This window comes from Armigeres subalbatus, chromosome 3 (assembly GCF_024139115.2).
Source record: "Armigeres subalbatus isolate Guangzhou_Male chromosome 3, GZ_Asu_2, whole genome shotgun sequence".
Classification (NCBI taxonomy): Eukaryota; Metazoa; Arthropoda; class Insecta; order Diptera; family Culicidae; genus Armigeres; species Armigeres subalbatus.
In genome coordinates, this window is record NC_085141.1 from 360542058 (window position 1) to 360568829 (window position 26772).

A 26772-nucleotide genomic window follows, 5' to 3' on the forward strand; every position below is an offset into this window, starting at 1 on the left:
AGACCATCTTGAGCAACCAACCTGTCCCAAACCTGAAACCCAATTAGCCGCTTATTGTTGTTTATTTTGATCGCCCCCAAATCCCCCGAAACGATTGACCGAAATCAGGCTTATATTTTTCTCCACTTTATCGCAGGGCGCTACCGCCGGGCCGCGGCCCGTTCATTGATCCGGATCAGTGTACATAAAAATTGACTCAATAAATTCCCCAATTTCAGCGACACTCCATGTGGTGGCTCTCCCTCTTTCTATAACCCAAGGAAGACGAGACCTGGAAAAAGAAACACCGTTTTCCAGTTCGGTCTCCGGCCCGTTTATTGACTTACTGAAATCCAACTTCACCGTTTCACCGCCGCTCGGAACCAAGCCGGTTAACTTCGGGCAGTTAAAACAAAAGTATCGGTTTTTCATAGTCATAAAGCAGTCGGTGTTTCATCCTTCCAGATGGGAAAAAAGCGCCGTCCAATTTTTTCCCCTGGTTCCGTCTTGAAGCACCCAAAAGCTGAGGCTGCAACGCGAGAATGGGCTCGAAAATGATGATGATTGAAGTTTTGTCTCCCACCACCGAGCCGCGAGTCCCTATTGTTCCACACTGCGGAGAACAAAGTCAGCAATCATAAAAGAAATGAACTCATAAAAATCAGAACTTCAGCCGATTATCTTTGGCTTTTTTCCTGATAAACGGAGGATGACACGCGTTCGGAGGACGGAACACTGAAGAAAAACGACGAATTCAATTGGGATGGTTTTTATTTATCTTTCGATAGTAATATTCAGTAACTTCCGAAAGTATGATCCGAAAGACTTAGCCCCGGAAAAAAATGTCATCCTAAACATTTGTAACAAACGCAGGGTTTGGCACCAGTGTCAAGCGCAAAAATAATCGATCCGCGAACTTCGATGGACTGTGTTCCGGTACCCAAGTCCCTGTCTGGCAACACACGATTTACGACCAATTTTGTTATGAATTTTAATTGGATTTAGAACTCGGTCGCACGTAAAGTGTCACATCGTGAGTACCTACGCCGATATAAAAATTTAGATTACGAGCGACGAGATGAGGCAAAAATTGGATGCATACCTATTAGCGTAATTGAGTGGATGAGCCGCGTCATTCTTTATGGCACCAAATCATCGGCGTTCGGTCCTTGCCAGGGGGAAGGGTGGTGGCTCTGTTGTCGATTCCCGACGCGGTGTCCGCTGATGTCACTCGGGCGATCAATTACCTGGATGGGAAAAGATGAAAAAAATAGACGAAATTAACAAATGGAAATTTTTAAATTTTGCATGTTTTGAAAATTTTATGAATTTTGTAAATTTTGTGTTTTGTAAATTTTATAAATCTTGTACATTTTGTAAATTTTGTGAGCCTGCTTTAACAAGATTCAATATAAAACATTGTTTCCAGCACAAGCACAGAAACCTATCGATATGGCTTATTAAAATCGTCCACATGTTCAGGTGTCCCGCACCCAATTACTGTTATGTCGAACCGGGAATGTGCCTGCCAACTGCGGACTACCCCCAGGGGGCAATCTCGGACCCGATTAGTTCCGTACCGACAACAACAGCGCGGCGCGGATTTAGGGACAAAGCAGCTGCCAATACCATTTGATTGGCACACATGCCCACAACGACTGCTACTGGGACGACAACAGCGCAATCGATTCCAACTGCGAACGATTTTGTCCAAAGGCCACACATTATTGGGTCGATTGGTCATTTTCGTCGTAGCTCATAAATCTCGGGCGTCGCAATAAGCCGGCGGCAGCAAGCAGTTAATATGGGTTTCGTGATGATTTATCGAGCTGATAAGGCACGCTTTGCCATCATACCCATGTAATGTAAGTTGGTGGGTAGAGCAATGTCCCATTGCAAAGGAAAATATTCAAAAATGACCAGAGAACGAGCGCTTCTGGATGGTTCCATAACTGTGTAAGCGAGGTAACCTTTTAATAATTATTGCTTTTTCGACAAACAAAAACTTTCACAATTTCATGGGACGATTACATTTCAGATCACGCTCCCGTGGCGCTAATATTGAACCAGAGTTTGCTGAAATCAAAACATGGAAGGGTGACTAATTGGGTGACTCTTTGGGGTGCTGGGGGATTTGAAATTGGAATTTACTCGCGAACCAGGAGTTTGCCGATAACGATCTCAAATAGGATCCATTCATAGCCGAACTACCTGAACCGAATGAACTCCGTTGGTGGAGCTTCAAAGAACAATGTATTTTTCATTAACTTTCACTTTGACGGCACTGTTGACGGTGAGAGAACCGACCGGGCCCATGAAAAGCGCATTTTAATGGGTGAGAAGTGTTTTATGGCACTGCAGAAAGCGACGCGACGGCCGCCCGAGCTGGTGGAATGGGCTGATGAAATGTTCGCGCGAGCCGGCCCAACAAGACTGATTACTGCGTACATTTTCAGCGTGAAATGCAAATTACTGCTGCTGGTGAATGGCCTGTGAAAAATTTGCATATTGAAATACTGCGAACCATTCCTTTTTCGTTTCGAGATATTTTCCGAGAAGCTTTTTGGCTTGATGATTAATTTTATGAAATTTTGATCTCATCAACACCCCACCGAGTGGCTCCTCCCCGGGCAATAACGGCGTATTCAACCGCTTCTGCTTTAAAATATCCGGATCAACAGGAGGCATCAGCAAGTTTGCTGCTCCGAACAGTTTCCTAAACAGCCTGCGGGCACTTTTCTCCGACGAAGGAAGAAGCCAGTTGTGCAAAACTGTTTCAAAGACAGTCCATTGAGAACGGATTCTTTTCCGTTGTCGGGTCTGGTCAAGAAAATCACAACGTTCCAGCTTCTGCGATTGACAAGATAAGTGCGACTTCTGGAGCAGACACAAACACACAGAAGCGTGTTCGAATAAGGTGCCAACTTGTTGCCATCTTCTCTCGGCCCTGGGGCACGGCGAACCACAGCGGGTCCGATTCCTGCAGCTGTCATGCCACTCAATATTTACGACCCCGAAGGGAAGCCACGAATGGCTTTTAATTGCTTAAGGAAATCATATCTCAGCGTTCGTTGTGAGGTGTGTAGTTTTATGGCCAGGTTATGCTTTCCGCTTCGCAGGGTTCCAGTGCTTTAGGACGGGATGTAATCGATAATTGCGACCGGCTAGCGATGTCTTGAACGAAAAAACAGGTGTAGCTAACTTCGTTACTGTTCTGAAATTTATTACCGACATAAAACGATCTGGATTTGACTTACAAGCTTTTTTAATTCAAGAAGTTTTTTTTTTAGATTCTAATCACTTTCATACCTCGAGGTATGATTCTATTAGATGTTGATTGACACAATTCTGTTCTTTTCGACTCTGATGCCATTCGATTCAATTTAATTCTATTTTTATTTTAATCCTTCCAATTCTTCATTGGGTTCCATCACGAATTCAACGATTTAATTCGATTTGAATTTTTTGTTTTCATTTTTAACGATTCAGATGGTATCCAGAAAATAGTTTGGACGCAATTCTTTGAAAAATACGGATGCAAAAAAAATCCGAAAAAAGTTCAAAGCGAAATACAGATAAATTTTCATTCAGATTCCAGAAAAAAGTCCAAACGGAATCCGAAAGGGATTCCATAAGTAATGTGAAAGGGATGCCATACGTAGTCAGACATGGATTTATTATAAAATCCAACAGAGATTTCACACGGATTCTGACAGAGATTTCATTCGGAATCCGACAGGGGTTTTATTCAGATTCCAATAACACTCGTTACGACAGGGTTTCTATTTGAAATTCGACAGACTTCTAAAACGAAATTTGACAGGAATTCTACACAAAGTGCATTCGGAAGTCTACACAAAATCCATTCGGAATTCGACAAAAATTCCGTTCGGAATTCGACAAGAATTCCATTCGGAATCCGACTGCGATTCCATTCGGAATCCGACTGCGATTCCATTCGGAATCCGACTGCGATTCCATTTGGAATCCGACTGCGATTCCATTCGGAATCCGACTGCGATTCCATTCGGAATCCGACTGCGATTCCATTCGGAATCCGACTGCGATTCCATTCGGAATCCGACTGGGATTCCATTCGGAATCCAACTGGGATTCCATTCGGAATCCGACTGGGATTCCATTCGGAATCCGACTGGGATTCCATTCGGAATCCGACTGGGATTCCATTCGGAATCCGACTGGGATTCCATTCGGAATCCGACTGGGATTCCATTCGGAATCCGACTGGGATTCCATTCGGAATCCGACTGGGATTCCATTCGGAATTCGACTGGGATTCCATTCGGAATCCGACTGGGATTCCATTCGGAATCCGACTGGGATTCCATTCGGAATCCGACTGGGATTCCATTCGGAATCCGACTGGGATTCCATTCGGAATCCGACTGGGATTCCATTCGGAATCCGACTGGGATTCCATTCGGAATCCGACTGGGATTCCATTCGGAATCCGACTGGGATTCCATTCGGAATCCGACTGGGATTCCATTCGGAATCCGACTGGGATTCCATTCAGAATCCGACTGGGATTCCATTCGGAATCCGACTGGGATTCCATTCGGAATCCGACTGGGATTCCATTCGGAATCCGACTGGGATTCCATTTGGAATCCGACTGGGATTCCATTCGGAACCCGACTGGAATCCATTCGGAATCCGACTGGGATTCCATTCGGAATCCGACTGGGATTCCATTCGGAATCCGACTGGGATTCCATTCGGAATCCGACTGGGATTCCATTCGGAATCCGACTGGGATTCCATTCGGAATCCGACTGGGATTCCATTCGGAATCCGACTGGGATTCCATTCGGAATCCGACTGGGATTCCATTCGGAATCCGACTGGGATTCCATTCGGAATCCGACTGGGATTCCATTCGGAATCCGACTGGGATTCCATTCGGAATCCGACTGGGATTCCATTCGGAATCCGACTGCGATTCCATTCGGAATCCGACTGCGATTCCATTCGGAATCCGACTGCGATTCCATTCGGAATCCGACTGCGATTCCATTCGGAATCCGACTGCGATTCCATTCGGAATCCGACTGCGATTCCATTCGGAATCCGACTGCGATTCCATTCGGAATCCGACTGCGATTCCATTCGGAATCCGACTGCGATTCCATTCGGAATCCGACTGCGATTCCATTCGGAATCCGACTGCGATTCCATTCGGAATCCGACTGCGATTCCATTCGGAATCCGACTGCGATTCCATTCGGAATCCGACTGCGATTCCATTCGGAATCCGACTGCGATTCCATTCGGAATCCGACTGGGATTCCATTCGGAATCCGACTGGGATTCCATTCAGAATCCGACTGGGACTCCATTCGGAATCTGACTGGGATTCCATTCGGAATCCGACTGGGATTCCATTCGGAATCCGACTGGGACTCCATTCGGTATCCGACTGGGATTCCATTCGGATTCCGACTGGGATTCCATTCGGATTCCGACTGGGATTCCATTTGGATTTCGACTGGGATTCCATTCGGAATCCGACTGGGATTCCATTCGGAATCCGACTGGGATTCCATTCGGAATCCGACTGGGATTCCATTCGGAATCCGACTGGGATTCCATTCGGAATCCGACTGGGATTCCATTCGGAATCCGACTGGGATTCCTTTCGGAATCCGACTGGGATTCCATTCGGATTCCGACTGGGATTCCATTCGGATTCCGACTGGGATTCCATTCGGATTCCGACTGGGATTCCATTCGGATTCCGACTGGGATTCCATTTGGATTTCGACTGGGATTCCATTCGGAATCCGACTGGGATTCCATTCGGAATCCGACTGGGATTCCATTCGGAATCCGACTGGGATTCCATTCGGAATCCGACTGGGATTCCATTCGGAATCCGACAAGGATTCCATTCGGAATCCGACAAGGATTCCATTCGGAATCCGACAAGGATTCCATTCGGAATCCGACAAGGATTCCATTCGGAATCCGACAAGGATTCCATTCGGAATCCGACAAGGATTCCATTCGGAATCCGACAAGGATTCCATTCGGAATCCGACAAGGATTCCATTCGGAATCCGACAAGGATTCCATTCGGAATCCGACAAGGATTCCATTTGGAATCCGACAAGGATTCCATTCGGAATCCGACAAGGATTCCATTCGGAATCCGACAAGGATTCCATTCGGAATCCGACAAGGATTCCATTCGGAATCCGATAAGGATTCCATTCGGAATCCGACAAGGATTCCATTCGGAATCCGACAAGGATTCCATTCGGAATCCGACAAGGATTCCATTCGGAATCCGACAAGGATTCCATTCGGAATCCGACAAGGATTCCATTCGGAATCCGACAAGGATTCCATTCGGAATCCGACAAGGATTCCATTCGGAATCCGACAAGGATTCCATTCGGAATCCGACAAGGATTCCATTCGGAATCCGACAAGGATTCCATTCGGAATCCGACAAGGATTCCATTCGGAATCCGACAAGGATTCCATTCGGAATCCGACAAGGATTCCATTCGGAATCCGACAAGGATTCCATTCGGAATCCGACAAGGATTCCATCCGGAATCCGACAAGGATTCCATCCGGAATCCGACAAGGATTCCATTCGGAATCCGACTGGGATTCCATTCGGAATCCGACTGGGATTCCATTCGGAATCCGACTGGGATTCCATTCGGAATCCGACTGGGATTCCATTCGGAATCCGACAGGGATTCCATTCGGAATCCGACTGGGATTCCATTCGGAATCCGACTGGGATTCCATTCGGAATCCGACTGGGATTCCATTCGGAATCCGACTGGGATTCCATTCGGAATCCGACTGGGATTCCATTCGGAATCCGACAGGGATTCCATTCGGAATCCGACAGGGATTCCATTCGGAATCCGACAGGGATTCCATTCGGAATCCGACAGGGATTCCATTCGGAATCCGACAGGGATTCCATTCGGAATCCGACTGGGATTCCATTCGGAATCCGACTGGGATTCCATTCGGAATCCGACAGGGATTCCATTCGGAATCCGACAGGGATTCCATTCGGAATCTGACAGGGATTCCATGCGGAATCCGACAGGGATTTTATCTGGAATCCGACTGGAATTCCATTCGGAATCCGACTGGAATTCCATTCGGAATCCGACAGGGATTCCATTCGGAATCTGACAGGGATTCCATTCGGAATCCGACAGGGATTCCATTCGGAATCTGACTGGAATTCCATTCGGAATCCGACTGGAATTCCATTCGGAATCCGACAGGGATTCCATTCGGAATCCGACAGGGATTCCATTCGGAATCCGACAGGGATTCCATTCGGAATCTGACAGGGATTCCATTCGGAATCCGACAGGGATTCCATTCGGAATCCGACTGGGATTCCATTCGGAATCCGACTGGGATTCCATACGGAATCCGACTGGGATTCCATTCGGAATCCGACTGGGATTCCATTCGGAATCCGACTGGGATTCCATTCGGAGTCCGACTGGGATTCCATTCGGAATCCGACTGAGATTCCATTCGGAATCCGACTGGGATTCCATTCGGAATCCGACTGGGATTCCATTCGGACTCCTACTGGGATTCCGTTCGGAATCCTACTGGGATTCCATTCGGAATCCGACTGGGATTCCATTCGGAATCCGACTGGGATTCCATTCGGAATCCGACTGGGATTCCATTCGGAATACGACTGGGATTCCATTCGAAATCCGACAAGTATTCTATTCAAAATCCGACAAAGATTCTATTCGGAATCCGACAAGGATTCTATTCGGAATCCGACAAGGATTCCATTCGGAATCCGACAAGTATTCCATTCGAAATCCGACAAGAATTCTATTCAAAATCCGACAAAGATTCTATTCGGAATCCGACAAGGATTCCATTCTGAATCCGACAAGGATTCCATTCTGAATCCGATAAGGATTCCATTCGGAATCCGACAAGGTTTCCATTCGGAATCCGACAAGGATTCCATTCGGAATCCGACAAGGATTCCATTCTGAATCCGACAAGGATTTCATTCTTAATCCGACAAGGATTCCATTCGGAATCCGACAAGGATTCCATTCGAAATCCGACAAGGATTTTATTCGTAATCCGACAAGGATTCCATCCGGAATCCGACAAGGATTCCATTCGGAATCCGACTGGCATTCCATTCGTAATCCGACTGGAATCAGACTAAGATTCTGATCGGAATTCTACAAGAATTCACTGGGATTTGAGACGGAAACTGACAGAGATTTCAAACGGAATCCAGTATATGTGAAAAGAAATTTGAGATCATTTCCGATACGATTTCTGGAAGGAATGCAACGGGTATTCCATACGGAGTTAGAAAGAGAATCCAGGCGGAAAGCGACAAAGAATTCAGGTATGGATTGCTGACGGAATTCGATTGAGACTTCATATTAACATTGATTTGAAACGGAATCCGACAGGGATTTCAGTTGGAATCCGATAGGGATTCGACCCTGAAATCGACACGGATTCCAGAAGGGTTTTTAGTGGGAATCCTACTTGATTCCTATCTCTAAAACTCAAATACTCTCAATTATTTTTGAGCTACTTAAATGAAACTTGATTTTTCAGCATAAACATTAAAATCGTTCAATGTTTTACGTGATCCTGTTGAAACTTTTTTGGCCTCTTTTGCCTAATTAACCGCAGATCTAATTCGATCGGAATGGGGCTATCGCTTTCGCATTTCCCTTCCTCGTCACGTTTCACCAACGTCATCAATTTGCAGTGCCCGTGAGCAAAAACCGAGAGAAAACCCGGCAAGCCATCAGTCAACCGCAGGACATGCTTATGGCAGTTAAAATTCTAAGTTCTACAAACGCTCCCAGAGCGCCCCGGCACTAATCCCCTCGCACCAACAAGTTGATCATCCGCGGACCGACCGTGGTGGGCACCAACACCAACAACAACACCAGCCCTGAACAGCAGCGTTGTCATTTATTTTCCATCCTGTGCGTTCAAGAAGGCACCCGGCACTAAATCTTCATAACTGACACGCCGCTTGATGGTCGCTTCTGGGTAATAATCATATTAAAATTTACCAACCAACCAACGACGGCGGAACGGCGGCGCCCGCATTCGTCAGAAGTCCTTACTGCGAGGGCCGGCGAAAATCGGAAACTGCTGTTCGGGCGCAAAACTTTCGAGCGGCGCGCGTGTCGTCGTCATCATCAGGGCCGTCGTCGTCGTTCCCATCCAGCCCGAGCCGACATCCGTAATCAATCACAGTTTTGTGTTTGGGAATGAATTTCTTGTTCCCGAGATGATTAGGGTGACTTAACAAAGAATTCAGTATTGAATTGAGAAACTGTTTTTTTTTAAACCTGTTAGTTTGTATAAAAAAAAGAGTCTCACGTCAGTAACATCAGTAGTTCTACGTCAAATTAGTTGTTATTCATCATTTGTTTTAAAAAGTCGACAACGTTGGTGGTTCAGTATTGAACTTTTCTGACTTCCCGTTCAGTGGGCTTAGGTTCAATTCCAGACTTGACCGTTGACATTTTTGAAAATTATGGCATGCCAAATTATATGGGGGATGGAACTAAACTTTGAATTATTTTTGTACGATTATTTCTTCCACTTTTAAGTAGTTTGTTAATCCTCTAGTAATATTTTTTGGAAAAATTTTCAATCTTTCACGAAGACTATTTGTGTCACTCTAACAACAATGGGGACTGGAGTTCCTCGCCCCACCGAGGAAAGACCGATAGCTTTGTTGTGATTATTGTTACTGATGTTGATGAGACGCACACCATCATTCCGAAGACACTCGAAGGTATAATAAAGTTTTGAGCTATGGCATCGTTGGAGTTCCCGGCTGCTGGACGTCATCGCTCAAGAAGTGCGCGCGTGCGATGCCAAGTTATCATCACTCGACCGAGAAGTGGATCATAATGCCCGTAATGAATGAAATTACGCAATGAAATCTCGGAAACGGTGATTGTTTGAACTGGCTTTCGAGACATATAATTCGATATTTCCCTCGGAGTAAGTACCTATTTTAACACTCGGATCGCTGCGAACAAACTAAGCAGTTTAGCAGGAGAGAGGCGGATTATTTTTAGCCAGGCGGAAGGACCTGCTGGTCAGTTTCAACATTTTTTTTTTGATAATTTATCACCTGAGCTTGAGGACGGAGCTTGCTGTCACTGTCTGTCCGAGCACGGTGATTTATTGTTTGTGTATCTGCTTGGAAGCTCTCCGGGCGCAGATGTTGCAACGGCCGGATGCTTGTGAACTCTGAGTTTCATTTTCATAACAGCATGATGGTAATTGTTTGAGATAGTACATTGCTGACGCACCTGCTGTGTGTGTCTTCGGACTTAGGATTAATAATTGAAATTTCAGGTCTGGTCTTTATTATTTGAGAATGATTGTTTCAACGCAGGAATTCTTGAAATTTCAAAAAGTAGCACATATAAAGTGTCAGAACTATGAGAAACTTTGAATTGGAATTGTGAATATTGTAATTGATTGGCAATAAAAACTGAAAAAACAGCTTTTTTTTGTAAAAAATCGTGAGAAAAACAATTAGTGGTTCTAATTAAATAAAACAAGAATTGTTGTGATTATTTTTAAAAATAAAACCTAAAAACTCGTCTCGTTTAGTCCCCAAGTCCTCGAAATTCTTATGGTCTTTCAGAGCTCTTTTGCTATCAGAATATTTCTCGCAATCCAAAATAATCCTATCACCCTCTCGACAGCGATGCAAGACTACTTCCAACCTGTTTGAAAGCTTCGCTTTGATTACTCCGTAACTAATCTCATCATCGTTGTCATCGTCGCCATTCAAGGCAGCGATGTGCTGCACACAAACCGGACGAACCCGAGCGCTAATTTACCCCCAGAATGGTCTCCCATCATTGGCTACCAATTAGTAGCCAGTAGCAGTAGCAGCAGTCTCGGTAGTTGACTACCATTCGGGTGGACTTGCTTTCCGGCTACTCATCGTCGTCGTCGTCCTCATTCGACCTCGTGACACCGCCTGGTTACGGTTTCGCCTCCCGTCCCACCACGCCCGGATTATGAGCCCGCCAACAAGCTTAACTAAGATTTTTCCCTGGAACACTCCGTTGGTCGGGAAGCAGATCCGGTTCGGATCGCTTCACTTTCGCAGCTTCAGAGAGCGCACCCGGCTCCACCGGTGCAGAATTAAAAATTTTAATTTAAAATTAAAAGCTTCCCACTTCCGATCCGTTCCGGACGACAGCGACACCCGCCGCTCGGTGCCACCACACCGAGCACAGGGCCAGCCGGCTTATGAGGAAACTTTCGCGGGTGCGGCGCATCGCTCCTTTCCACCGCGTGGTTGCATTGCTCGGCGGTCCTCCACCGACCGGAAGGGTTGCAAATGACGCAAAGATGGACGGCAACGACCGGCATAGTAGCATTCAATGAATTAATCTCTTTGCGCTGCGCTGGGTGGTGGTTTGTAAGGGTATGCGATGGGGGATTTCCTCATATTTTATAAGGTCTACAATCATTTTCAGTGATTCTACTGTTCCCTAAATTCATGCAGTAATTTGTAATGCATACAAAAAAACGTGTATACAAGCTATTCTAACAGCATGCGGCTGGTATGTCCTTAGCACCTCTGATTTTAGGGTCGATCTTAGACGAGGGTCATACTTCTATTGACTTCCTTTATTTTCTTGTGCAGGCTTCGCTACCATGAGCACCTGGATCTTCAATGAATATGAAGATTTCAGGCGGCTCCTTCTTGTCTTTCGAAGCACACTACAGATTTTAATGATTCATATACAAAGCAACCTTTTTCGTAGTCAATAAATACCAAAAAGAGGCACTTGATGACCTACTCCAAGATCCTGCACCCAACCGGCGGATTTAAAAATTCATAAGAGAACTGGGCTCATGCGAAATCGATAGATTCTCATTAAAAATAATGAAAGGACCTCTACAGAAATTGTAGGAAAATCTAGCAAAATGTAAGGGTCTTTCACAATGTGTATTGAATGAGGAATAAACATCAAGCCTACATGTCCTGTCGGGTTCCTGCCCGACCGAGAACTATGTTTTTCCACCCACTACAACACCAGTGAACTCCCAGTCCAAAATACTTTTTCTTCAGGGAACTTTCGTCATCAAACGACCATTTAATTACACAGAACACCAATAGTTTTCTAATTCACTACATAGTTTATTGTTACATCGAACCACATTAACATTTATTTACACTAATCAACGAAACAACTTTATTTACAACACTACATTTATTACTAATTAAGTCTTAACACGGGCTGAAAATCTCTTTAATAAAGATAAAAAAAAAGTCTTAACACGAAACAATTATTCGATCGAGGGTTCGCCCCTCGATGTGCGTACGACGACGGTTTGTTTTTAATTATTCTATGCAGCATTCGCTGCTGCTGCTGTAGCCCTTGCGCTACCGACGCCCGAACGACGATCGCATCATCCGCATAGGAAGAGACTGCGAGAGAATCTGGTTACTACCACGACCGTAGCCAATACCAATAGTAGCGCGACATCATTGATATCGCGCATGGAGTACCTCACACTGGGAGTGTGGTTGTTTTGGTAGCTCGATCGATTGCTCACAGACATGTCCGATATTGAAAATGGTTGCATTATTGGGGGTGCATAATAGGAAATTGCTTTCCCTGTAGGGGACACTTTATTTGATTTTCATCTTCCGTTTCGGGATGCTCTTCTTCCCTATTATGAACTCACCAAAATATTCCTATAATGGACAATCTCGTATTTATTTTTTACAAAATTGTAAAAAAAATCATCTATGTATTTTTACTTTCAATATCATTTCCAATGCATGTAATCAAATCGTTAGAATGTAAGGTAGGTTCTCCCAATGGAATTTTATAGAAAAAATTTATGTTATGCTGTAATAATGCAAATATTCCTCGCGTTTTCAGAGGCTCCAATCTTGATAAAGAAGCAATATTTGTCATCTTTTTATTTTGGCTTTGCTGCGGCTCAGGAAGCGTAGTATAAAAAGATGACATCTGTTGGTTGCTTCGGTATTCAGTGGTGCCCATGACGTGGCGAGGTGGAACAAAATTGGATTCTAAAAACTGCGTCCTTAAGGACTTTTATTTTTGCATTGGACCCACTAGGCCGAAAAGGTCGAGGAGTGCAACATATTTTCAAATAGTGAGTATGGCAACATTTACTTTGTGCAGCTTTACCGATAAGCGATCGACCCCAGGAGTTTGTGTCATGAACCTTGTTGAGTTCCGCGCTTCGTAATGCTAATTCAATCTTCTCCAGTGTTTTTGCCTTCGGAGTAGAGGGTGATAATGCGCTGAATATTTGGTGAATCATGCTGAAATGTAGATGGATGGTCGGAAGTCCAAACTTAAAAGATTTGGTAGAAGTTCTCAAATCAACTTTAGTCAAAGTCCTGTAGCTTCTTTTAGGTGAATGTACAATTAGGCCCATGCCAAATTTCCGACCTATATTCCTTCTTACGTTTCCAAAAACCTAAATCTGTACAATGCTGAACTTGAAGTCGATTGATCAGCATAAGTGGGCAGACGATCTACCATTATGTCCCCTCTATGAGCATTATGGTTGTCTCATCTCGTGCTCTAGAAAAATTACAGCAAATAACCAGTGATGGCTGATACGGTAAAAGCTTCGATGTATACTCAACTTAAATAGCCTCAGATACATCCAAAAAGCGTAAAATAGACGAAAATCATTACAACCTTCACATTGTCGGCCAGGAAGTTCATCAATAATCGCTTGTACCTCCAGCTGCCGCTTTCTCGATTTTGAACAAAAATTCTCGGTTTTGAAAAAAACATGAATGGTTATAGGGAAAATCCTGACAGTATATTGAAAAGCTTCAGGGAGGAATTTGAAAAAAAAAATCCTTACTGGATTAGTAATTTAGAAATTAATAAGAAATTTTGAAAAACTCTTGGCAAGATTTTAAGCAAAATTGCGGCAGGATTTTGAGAAAAAATCTAACAGGATTTTAAGATAAAACCCGACCGGATTTTGAAAAAGTCCCGACAGGTTTTTCGATAAATATCGACAACATACTTCCAACGGGATTTTCGAAAAATTTCGGCATTATTTATGAAAGATTTTGACAGGATTTTGTTTATTCCCGATAGAAATAAACACAAATGAAGGAAAAAAATAACGACTTTTTCTTTAAATCCCGACAGGATTCTGGAAAATCCCGGAAATTGATATTTGAAAAATTCCGACAGGATTTTTAGAAAATTTCAAAAACATTCAAAAGCGTTTTTCCAAAATCTCGACTTAATTTTATCGGATAGGATTTTGGAAAACCTCACCAGGATGATTTTGGGGAAATCTAGACAACATAATGGGGAAATTCAGAAAGGATTTTGGAAAATCCAAACAAAATTTTGGAAAATCTCGTCAGGACTTTGGAAAATATCGTCAGGTTTAAAAAAAAAATCCGCGCGGAATTTGAGGAAAATTTCGAAAGGATTTAAAAAAATCGAAAGGATTTCGAGATACAGCCGACAGGATCTTGAAAATATTAAAAGAAAGAAGAAGAAGACAGAATCACCGTCTTAGACCAGACGTCGCACAGACTGAACACTTAACATCTAGCATGAGACAACGGACAGGACATTTACACAACACCCAGTGGACCAGTGGAGAGCTTTTCGCTTTATGAAAAGCTTTCTCCTTACGGGGGCGGGAATCGAACCGACACTCCACAGCACATACGTCTAGACGAATGACGTCGCTAACCGCACGGCCACGGAGCCCATTTTGGCAAGATTCCGACGTGATTTTGGGACAATCCTGATCGGATTTGACATGGTTTTTGGAAATCGCGACAATATTTTGGACAAATCCCCGCAAGAAGTTGGGAAAAATTGAAAGGTTTTTAAGCATAATCCTAAAAGGATGTTGAGCAAAATGTTGACACGACAAGATATCGAGCCCCAGCACATAAGCTAGAACTGATTTTCTTATCAAGATGCAAAAACCTGGAAAGGATTTTGCAAACTGCCCGACAGAATTTTTAAACGCATCCCACATTTTTTTTGGATTTAGGAAAAAAAAAGTTTGCAGTAGCCTTCGAGCTAATAACAACAGTGCGTGTTTTAGCCGTCGCGAAAAAGAAAAAAATGGTTTCAGGTGGCTTATGTGCGTGTATTGTGCTTTGCTCCGGTCGAAACAATCGTAATCTTCAATAGTTTGCAGTAGCCATCGAGTGCGTGTTTTGGTCGTCCCGATGTGATTAAGATATCAAATCTGTCTTCGGGAAAATACGTCAGATACGAGTTGCATTTTCGTCTTTGTATCATCATGTATATGGCGTCGTTAAAAAGAAATAATTAGGCGCTTACCCAGGCGATTTCCAATAGATTTCCTTCTCAACTAACATACTATTCCTTTCCAGTGCGCTCATGAAGATGCAGAGGGTTCCTCGGTTTCTTGAAGCATTGAGTGTCGAACAAATTTTGCTCCCCTTATCCTAATTGACTGTGAGGGCTTGGCCGACATCGTTATTGGTCTTGAATTAAAGAAACTCCAGAGCATGTGTTCAGTGAGTATAGCTTTCTAGTCCCAAGAACTATTCAATTAATGAGCTATGCATATTAAATATGCAAATTTTGTTGTTTCTCGGCCAATCACGACTAGCAACTAAGGTGTGTACAGTCAATCAAGCTAAGCTACGATAAGCTAAACATCCTACAAAAACAAATCAAAAACAGGATTTTTGGAAAAATTTTAAAAGATTTTTCCTAAACTTCGACACTATCCTAGAAAATTTCGACAAGATTTTTAAAAATGCCATCTAGATTTTTAGGAAAGTCACAAAAGGATACTTATAAAATCGAGCCAGGAATATGTGAAAAATTTTGAAGATTTTGGAAGATTTTAGGATTCCGAATAAATTACGACCATATTAAAAAAAACGTGTCAGGACTTTGAGGAAAAACTTGGAAAGATTTTGAGAAAAATCTCGACAGGATTTAAAAAAAAACTCTCGACAAGATTTTAAAGAAAACCGGATAGAATTTTAAAAACACTGCCAACTGGATTTTGAAAAATCTTGACAGGATTTAAAAAAAAACTGACAACATTTTGACTAAAGCTCTGAGAGGATTTAGGAGATATTCCAAAAGATTTTATAAAAAAAAAATCGAAATGGTTTTTGAAAAAAATCCTGACATTGTGAGGAAAATCCTGACAGATTGGACTTTGAGAAAAATAATTTAGACAGATTTTAGGAAAAACTCTTACGGTAGTTTGGTAAAATCCTGACAGGATTTTGTAAATCTCGGCAGGATCTTTGGAAAATTTTGAAAGGCTTCGAGTTTCGGTAGAAAACCGTTTTTGTTTTTGAGTTTTCGATGAAAACTTAGAACAGATTAAAAAAAAATGCGCACGATTTTGAGAAAAATATCAACAAGGTTTTGAGAACTTTCCCAACAGGTTTTTGTAAAATCTTAACAGGACTTTGAGTAAAATTGGATTTTTTTGTGGGAAAGATCTTGAAAAGATATTTAGAAAAAATCTTTCAAGATTTTGGAATATTATTGAAAAAATCCCAAAAGGAATTCGGGAAAAATTCCTCCAGAATTTTGGGAAAATTTACACAGGATCTCAAATGGACTGATCGGATTGTGTGAAAAAGTCTGACAGAACTTTGGATAATCCTGATAGAATTTTAAAAATGATGTCATGATTTTTGAAAAGACTAGACAGTATTTTTGGAATGAATCGAAAGGATTCGATGGGAAAACCTGTCTCATTGTTAGCTATTGATAATTGGCCAGATTGGACTATGGGATCAGAAGTTATGGCCAAAATACTATTATCCATGCGCATAACACGCTAAAAAACTCACTCATACATTTTAGTTTTTTTTATTGCACGGAAAAGGCACGAACACAGTTAGGAAGATTATTCGGGGTATTTTACAGGAAAACCTTGACGAGATTTCATCAAACTTGCGAAAGGTTTTTGGCAAAATAGCGACATGATTTTGAGAACCCTCTTAACCGGAAACCCTCTTTGAGGAAATTTGGAATCATGACATGATTTAGAGAAAAATCTCAAAAGAATTTTGGGAAAAATTTCAACGGGATTTTTAAATAAAACCAAACTGGGTTTTAAGAAAAGTCCCAACACGATTTTGGTAAAATCCCTATAGGATTTTGGACAGTATTTTCTGAAAATCCCGACAGGATAAAATTGGAAAATCCTAACAGGATTTTGGAAAAAAATATCGACAGGATTTTGAAAAACTGTCGCCAGGATTTTGAAAAAATCCCGGCTGGATTTTGAAAAAATCCCGACAGGATTTAAAAGAAATTTCGAATCGATTTATAAAAGAAATCGACAGGATTCTGGCAAGAGCTCGATAAGATATTGTAAAAATCTCGACAGGATATTGCCAAATCTCAATTGGATTTTACAAAAAAAAAAACAGCAGGGTTTTGAAAAAAATCGCCGCAGGAAAAATAAATTTTTATGTCATTTCCAGCAGATCCGGATGCAAACTTCTGCTTTCCGCTTTTACAGCATCTCCGTACATCAGTGCGGGCTTGCTTCCCACTGGAATTGAAATTGGAACAAAGAGTCTCACCAACGATGGTTTGTTCGCGAGCTGAGAAAATCATATCGATCCCGAACAGCACGAATTCTATCCGAAGCGATTTGTATCTACGAACATGAGTTAACCTGCAGTTAACCTCTAACTGTGATCGATGCATAGATTCCGGTCGCATGGGTCGCTTTCGACACTGTAGACCACGAAATATTGCTTGCTAAACTGATGGAAATTGGCGTCTTCACAACCAGTGTTGTTTGGTTCAGATCGTATCTGACGCACCGTTCTGTTCTGGTTAAAATCGGAGGTATTTTCGAATAACTCCGGTGTTCCACAAGGCAGCAATCTGGCCCCGCTATTGTTTTCGATTTTTCAACAATGTTTTCCTCCGGTTGCCGTCTTTTCTACGCCGATGATACGAATATTTTCAAAGAAGTGAAAAAAATGTCTGTGCATCGGAAAATTCAATACAATTTTGTATCACCGCAAACATCAATCAACCCTTACAACATAGCCACGCCCGTGTTCTGCACATCAAGGATTTTGGTGTGCATTAGATAGCGGTCTCACATTTAGGATCCACTAAAATGATATGATCGCCAGAACCAATCAACAACAAGCTTCATCTTCAAGATTGCCGATGAGTTCCGGGACCCACTATGCCTCAATTCTAGTCACTGCTCCCTTGTGCGTTCTATACGCGAATCAGGCTGACCATAGCGTGCCCTTCCCAACCAACTTGGATTTCCAGAATTGAAGACGTTCAAAGGAAGTTCGTTAGATACGCCCTTCGTTTTCTCATCAAACTTGCCGCCGTATGAGCACCGTTGTCGTTCCATGAACATTGAACCGCTCGGAAAGAGACGACAAGCTGCGCAAAATATATTCTCCGGAAGGCTGCTAACGGGTTAGGGTGACATCGACTATTCGGTATTGTTGGCACAGCTGAACATGAGAGACTTCTTCATCAACGAAACTTCCTGGTCTTGGATCAACGGCAGAGAAACTATGTCCTAGTTGAACTAATCTTTTTATCTGCCGACGTTTCAACGAGCATTATCATGTATTTAATTTCCATTTGATAGCTGACGTACTTCGACGCCGATTACTTAACCTATTTCGACTTTTCGGTTTTGTCACATTCCTTATTTTATCATCACAACATTCAACAGCTTCTAAACTGCTACAGAAACATAGCTGCGATTCTTTAACTTCTTTGCTAATGTTTATAAGAAGCCTTACCCACCTTTCACAAAAGCTGTTTTGCACCTCTTCCGATAATATTCCAAAGATTCTTCAGACACGTTTTCAAGCTGCTTCTCAAACTGTTTTAAAAGAAGCTTCTTAAAAGTTTGCATAAGCTTCACCAAGGTTCTATGGGTTACTAAGTTTAAGCCAAATATTTTCCAATACCCTTCGTAAAAAAAGCTACTCAAACTTTTACAGAAGCATCTCAATCTTACTCAACAAATCCTACTAAAGTTATTCAATGCTCAAGTACAAGTATTTCAAGCTGCTACTTACTGAAAGTACTTTTTGAAAAAAACGTTTCAAAACACAAAACGTCCCCAAATACCTGGATAAGTAAAATTCCAACAGGAACTCCGCCAATACATTCCAATCCTCCATTTTCATGAAACCCCTCAACGGTTCCACAAGAGGAAACTATTCTAAGTAATCTACAATTTATTATTGTATGATAGGGGCTTCTTAATGTATCTGAAAAAGGTTCCAAAGCTATTGTTTTTCATGGGTAAATAATGCTCCGAATAGAAAAATATTACCACTTAAATTACCGAAGTGGTGGTTTAAGTGGTGGAATTCAATGGGATTGTATAAACTCGTCTTATGACAGGTGAAAACATTCCACTAAAAAGCTCAAAATAATTTTCTTAATATTACCATATTACCAAAAAAATTCAATGTGCTTGAAAATATAGAACAGATAGTACGTATTCATTGGAAGTATCGCACACGCACACCCTTAACGGATGAAGCTTTCCACCACCGAGTTGTCGTCTGCCCTGTTGATCCAAAGCCACGGCGAAAACAGGCGGAAATGAGTTAATTAAAAAATATTACGAGATAGGATTAAATCGAGACAACGCCATACCCTAGCTGGTACCGGTGAATCGCTCCCGCCAGCAACTATGCGGTACTACTGCTACTCAAAAGTGAATGGCAAAATTATAATATTTTAATTTATGCAGCGCGGATTTCAGAAGCTTCATAATAAAGCAAAATCCCTGTTTTTAATATTCGTTACCTCTGTGTTTACTCTTTGAAGTTTTCTGTCATTACCTTCGCATTGAGCAACCACTCGCCGGAAACTGTTTGTTATGGCATTTCGATGGCCTAATCCGTCAATTCGCACCACTCTCATTTGGATCCCAAGATCAAACACCCTTCGATGGGGTGATGTTGAACGGCACCCTCCCGCCCTGCCAGACCAACCATAAACGCAACATGCACCTACAGGCACTCATTCCTTAATCAAACAATCGTAAGCAGGTTCGCTTTCGGACCCGCGCGCCACCCCCGCTCGAAATCTTCAATCGGGATCGACCACTTGTGCAGAGTGCTGTGTTTACGCCCCACCCGCGACGCGATGGTCGGCTGCTCGAGCAAATCGTTTGTTTGCCATAACAACATCATCACCCGCTCGCTACCGTTCGGCATCGCCGCACCCTCTGCCTGCTGGTCAACGACGCTGTGCGATGATGTTTGGAGAACCCAGCAGGGCCACGAATCATCATCAGTTGTTCCGATTAGCCGACACACGGCGATTGATGTGATTGCGGAAATCGATGGCAATTAGTTCGGACAAATCAATCACGTTCTTCGGTGGGTTATGAAAGATTGGCATGATTGGGTGCACTTCGTTATTTCTTTGAGGGTGAGGCAATTTAAGCTTCTGAAACAATAAATTAGATGCACACATATCATGTCTGGTATTGACGATAAATTTTTTGGTCAATCTCCAGATATTATGAAAATGGCATAAGATGTCTTCTTCCATCAACATTATCACAATGGAAAATATTTACCGTATTTTGGCTTCATATTAATTTCTAAAGTATTTATTGTTGGTATAATTTGGAAGATTTTTAGCCTTCGTGAAGAGGAATGGAAAAAACTCACCAACTGTTATTCAAAATTTGAGTAGAACCAATTCATTAAATATAAATAATGAGTTATAATTTACATCCTTCAAGATTTATAAGTCAGAACATTGCCTTATTCTATCGCATTTAGATCTTTCTACTAAATCATCTTATTTCTTTCATCGTTAGAATCTCCCTCAAACCACCTTTACCGCCGCATCTAACACCGCCGAAGGTGCTCGGCTCACACGAAACCCCATTATCTCATAGCTTACGGTCTACTGCAAGCAGCGCACCGGAAGTTGGAATAGCTCGCAGCCACGCATAGACACCGTTGTCGTCGTCGTCGTTGTTATCGTCGTCATCGCATCACACCGGCCACTTTCGACGTTGAGTGCCTCCACTTGGCACACGGGGTGCTCCCGAGTAGCCGAAAGCATAACCAAACCATAATCACATTCGGAATTGGCCCTCGTCCCGTCCTCCACATCGTGAGCCGTGAATTCTCCATCATTGTCATAATTGGATCGCGTGCGGGAATGCGCCTTCGTCTCGCGCCCTGTGGCGCTGCACAGTGATTTCGCGATGGCAGAAACCCAAAAATTTTTTTTTTCTGATATCACTATTATTTCATATTGGCCAACTTCTATAATACTTCGAGAATCACCAGAAAAAATTTCAAAAATATTGGATGAAAAATGAGATTACCAGGATTTTTCTAAGTTGAGCTGTTTTGATGTGTTTTTTCTTGTCCCATAGAAAATGTATGGTAATTAATAATAAAATTCAATTTGACTTTTAACTAGGAAGGAAAGGGCTAAAATGATCGTTCTCTATATCATTTTGTAGCATTTTTTGCCTAGTTTTAGGATATCATAATGACGACTTGCGCAAATCTGCGCCAGGTCATTTTGATGTTTAGCCGTTTCTCTTCTATAACTAAGTTTTACTGAAAATTCCTCATTTTACACCAGAACCCATTTTCCGATAGAAGTGTTGTGTTATACAAACTTAAATACAATTCGACTCAGCTCGAGTAGTTGAATTGGTCTGATCGTGTGTTTTTGGTACATACCCGTGTTTGTAAATGTATATTTGTGAATGTATGGGTGCACTTAAAGGTATGTAGTGAAAATATGCTGTTTTCGAGCAGTTAATGTTAAACCGATCTCGATACAATAACTTTTATTAGAATGTGAACAACAAGTAAGTCTCGGCCACCAATACTTCAATAAGGTGAATGTAAACAGGTTATACGTGATGTGTATTAGCCTGAACAAGTTTTTCATAGGAATATACAAATACGCATTTATTCTATATAGCGTGTTAAAAATAGTAGTTTGTGCAACTAGTTGCAACAAGTTGATTTTTCAGCACGAGTTATTCGTTTATCCAACTAGGCTTGCCGAGTTGGATAAATACTACGAGTGCTGAAAAGTCGAGTTTTGTAACGGGTTGCATATGCAATTTTTTTCAATAACGAAAAATGGGCTTTAATATGATAAATATGTACCAAATTTATACAGTCTAATTTACTTTAAAAGATCATTCTTGCCAATAAATAATGGTGCTGCAGATTACAATCGGATTCTATGTGATCGTGCCACATTGCATAGCTCGACAAGCCTTGAAGCGATAGATGATCTTGCCATTTAAAAATTCTGATGTTATGTTCATGAAACTATGTCGTTGGTATGGAAAAGTAGGCCGTTTTATCACTCAAAGACGAACTGTAAACCAGGTATTACGATCAGGATTTGCAAAAACTATATTTTAGGTCGCTCTCGAATATAATTGATCTGTGATTCGTGTGGAAAGCAATTTGATGTTGAAAATTTTTATTGATTTTCTCATGATATGGCAATTTTGTATGTATGTGGATACTATCCGCGCAAACCTCGAATATAACTGGCTGAGCCATAAATCAATATTTTCTTTAACTCCCTAATAAAAAAGACATCATTTGAAAGATACAATAAAAATTTTCATGATGATAAAATAAGGTCTGATATCCTAGAAATCAGCTCAAAAATAATTAAGCATTCTTTTTCAAAATGTTCTTAAAAAATCTTTACCTTTTACATTGTTCTTGAGCTGATAGCAAATATAGAAAATTAAAAAAAATTATTTCTCGAATTCCTGATTAATCGAGACTAATATGTATTTTAATAAGTGAGATCTTTTTAAGATTTGCACGAACAAAAGCAAAACACTTGTCTGTATGAAACTCAAACTTACAACCAGTCTGGAATTTGGCTGTAATTAAAACAAGCAATATTATATATTCATGTACTCGTGAAGAGCGAAAATCTGAAAATAGACGGATCCAAATAAAAACGTATACTTAATTTGAGATCCCTTTTACCATGTTCTTTTGTGAACACAGTTCGTACATTGATTGAGATCAATTGGAAAAATGTGTGAGTATTTCTGAGCATATAAACATTGAATAAGTACTACTGCTGATCATCAGTTACTCCATTCGATGAACTCACAATTCATTTGTGACGTCAAACTACCGAACTTGATGATGTCATTAGACAATACTGCTAGTTATATCAGTCGATTTTTCTATTCAATTTCTCCGTGTTGCAAGCCCTGCCTTTCTCTTGTGCATTTTAAATTATTTGGACAAATTTCTATGTATATCGATTGCTGAGTAATCATGGCTGCTTCAAGCAAAGGTTAGTGAATCTTATTTTATGATTCTTCCTCTCTTCAAATAATAGTTTTGGTAGAAATTGTTTTAAAAAGAAAACAAATATTGGATGCAATGGATGAAGCTACAGATTCAATGCTCAAACGAAAAAGAATAGAAGAGTTATTTCTGAGCTGTTCTGATTCGAATGCAGAAGAAATTAAAACTCAAGTGAACGAATTTTTCAAAGAGTATTGTAGACGATGGCGAAAATCTAATAGAAAAAAGGAACGATTCTTAACTCAAAACGCCGAATGGCTAGAGGAAGGAGTAGTTGTAGGTAAAAAAAATCAACCGGAGCGTATGCCAAAAAAAGGTGGGAGACCTTCGAAAGCATTTCAGGAGCTATCCGAGAGAGCTAAAAGAAACAGAACTCAGCAAATAAGAGAGGAGTACACTGCCGATGAACTACTATATGCAGCTCTAATGAATTTCAGAAAAGAAGGACGTAATTTTGAAGCCCATGCTTTGACGGAATGTATTAAGGTAAGTGAAATGAAATAAAATTACTAAGAAGAACATTTTTAGTACCGTACATATAAGTCATTAATTGCACCTAATTCTATTACTACCCGCCTAATATTGAATCAATATAATAAAATATAATTATTAATGGTTTATATAAAACATAATTGAACATGTTTTTCGATGATGTATTTGAATGATTCATGCTAATAAAACTTAACTTAACTTAACTTAAAATAATATAAAAAACTTAGTAGAGGTTTCGTACTGAACTTTCTCGTACTGAATAAACTGTAATAATGAGATTGGTCTATCGAATTTACATTGTGTAAGGTACAGTGGGGAAAGGTGAAAGGGAATAATAAATAGTTCATGTTTAAATGAGTGTAAGACCAATCTAAACGAAACCAATTATTGTGGGCTATCAAAAACAGGCATTAGGGTGGTTTTTCGGAGTAAGTCGGTTTTTATCGGTTTTAGGGGGTAAGTCGGTTTTTATCCAAATCTGGGATCGCAGCAAGCCATGCGCGCGGATGGTTGCTTTTAAATTTGCTGTCACGTTTTTGTTCGTTTCCGCAAGAAATAGATTCGGCTGATTTATATTTTTTGCATATGTACTAGAAAAAAAAAGTTTAAGTTATCTGAAGTTTGAGATTTACGAGTTTAATGACATTTACTCAAGTGTATTCTTATTAGAGCGCGCGAAATCGTTTGTGTATTTTGTATACGCGGATGTGTTTGGAGAAAATATGTTTGAATGTGTAATAATACCAGGAAAATATGGATCATTAACGAATTGCTCAGATTAGCGCTGGAAGAGTAGTGATTTTTTCGTGGACACTAGTTGATCAATTTGGTGAGATTGTTTCAATTTGTTTTTATATGATTCCAAAACTAAATACGCGCTGGATTTAAAAATCCGGAAGTTTGTTTATGGATCCATTATCCAATTGATAATGGTAGCATAAACAGGCGGGGCTTATTGCAAGTGAAAGTGACCTCGGACTGGACGTGAGTTACCAGGCAGTCTGAAATGGGTTACTGGAGCTGCAGTAGAGCTAACACCTTCTAACTCCCGGGCTAAAGCTGACTTTATTAAAGACAGCTTTCTTCCATAATACCACTGCCGGACAGTGGGGGTTAGATTGAAGATACACGATACACACATAAGTCGGTTTTTATCAAAACCAGCCAAAATTTTCGGAGCACATCCAGAAACACAATCGAATGAGTGTTGTGGAGCAAAATCGAATTTTTGAACCACCCTAATGTGCATTATTTCAATCAATTCCAATTCCTTGAAATTTTTAAAAGTGGTTTTGACTTTTAAGGAGTAGTTTTTCCACTTACCCTGGTGGAATGGGGTAAGTTGAAAACCCATATTACCTTGACCTTCAATTGTGATGAGTATACCAATTGAAATAAAAAAACACCACCAAGTTTTTAGCTTATATTTTTTGTTATTATGAACAGATGACGGTTATTTCAGTTCAGAGTGTAAGCACAACTATTTCACAACTTTCCATTGCATTACGTTGATATTAATGTTGACCATTTACAATAACGCTAAAAAAATCATGAAAAAAGGTGCGAAATAAAAATTATTCCACTTTAGTATTCCATCAATATTTGGTAATATTTTAGCATAAAAATCTTGAATTAATTGAATTATCTTTATTTACGAGATTTTCGGACCCCAAAAACATCTTAAAATACATGATAAAGTATTTTGTGGTGACAGTATGGGTCATTCTCTAGTATTACTTCACAAAATTGTTGTTTCGTTAAAATATTTTTTTAAGAGTGTTCGGCTCGAAATACTTCTAGCATTCACGAAAAAGAAATTTTATCATATTTATGTTGTCGAATCATTTACCTTTTTGTACAACCAACGAGCAAGTATAAACCAAAGGTTTTCTAAGGAATAAGGGCCCAAAGAACAGGCAAAAAACTCTCTAGATTTTTCTCTAAAAACCTAAAACAAGTCAACTTAGAGTTGTGAGTCGTTGCAATATCAAGCTGGAAAGTTAGTCCGTGTTAATTATTACCAACTGACTTAAATTCGAAATATCGTACAAAATTATTATATTGTATATTTTTTGCAAAGTGATGTTATTATTGCGCAATTTTTTAATACATTTTTCAGCTTAACCCTTAAATGCGCGATGTCGTTTTAAAACAACACACCGAAAACACGTTCAATGTGAATGAATTTAATGGTTATTTGAGTTAAAATATTTTCGACAATTTCTAAAAAATCGCTTTGCGCCCTTAAGGGTTAAATGCAAATGGTCCACATTAATATCAATGTAATGCACTGAAAAGTTGTGAAACATGTTAAATTGAAATTACGAATATCTGTTTATATCTTCTATTTTTATTTGAATTTTATATGATAAATAATTTAATTCAGAACTGTTTCTCTGAGAAAATTAAACATTCTATTAAATTAACGGGATGGCTATCCAAGGAATGCCCAAAAGGTCATTTTGGCGAATACCGTTTGACCGAATAGTTGAAATTAGTTTCTTTATTAAGTGAAGTGAGAAGTGAATAGTAAACATGAGAACTTAGAAGTCATGAATGGGACACATCAGGTACAGAGTTAAGAAAAATGTGTGATGAGCAGTGAGAAATGAGTTGTTTGAAGTAAGTAGTGAAGAAAGAGATATGGAAAGTGAGACGCAAGTGGCGAGACGTGAGTTGAGATATTTTAGAAGTGAGAAATAAGAGAGTGTAGTGAGGAAAACAGCAGAAGTGGTAAGAAGTGAGATGATAATTGGGAAGTGAGTAGCGAAATGTCTGAAGGAAGAAGAAGGATAAAAGAAGAAAGAAGAAAGAAGGGAGAATGAAGAAGGAAGAAGATAGAAGAAAGAGGAAGAAGGAAGTAAGAGAATGACGGAAGAAAGAAGAAAAAATAATAA

General features: G+C 40.7%; 1 protein-coding gene across 11 annotated transcripts in view; it reads right to left on the bottom strand.

Annotated features, from left to right (window-relative positions):
* LOC134226251 (nephrin) overlaps nucleotides 1-26772 on the bottom strand; it is a 1334188-nt gene that overhangs the window by 687002 nt on the left and 620414 nt on the right. For all 11 annotated transcript variants that reach the window (XM_062706895.1, XM_062706896.1, XM_062706904.1 and 8 more), the window contains one exon: nucleotides 1082-1226. In XM_062706895.1, coding sequence (XP_062562879.1) covers nucleotides 1082-1115 — 34 coding nt within the window. In that variant the 5' untranslated portion in view covers nucleotides 1116-1226. The remainder of the gene's footprint in view (nucleotides 1-1081; nucleotides 1227-26772) is intronic.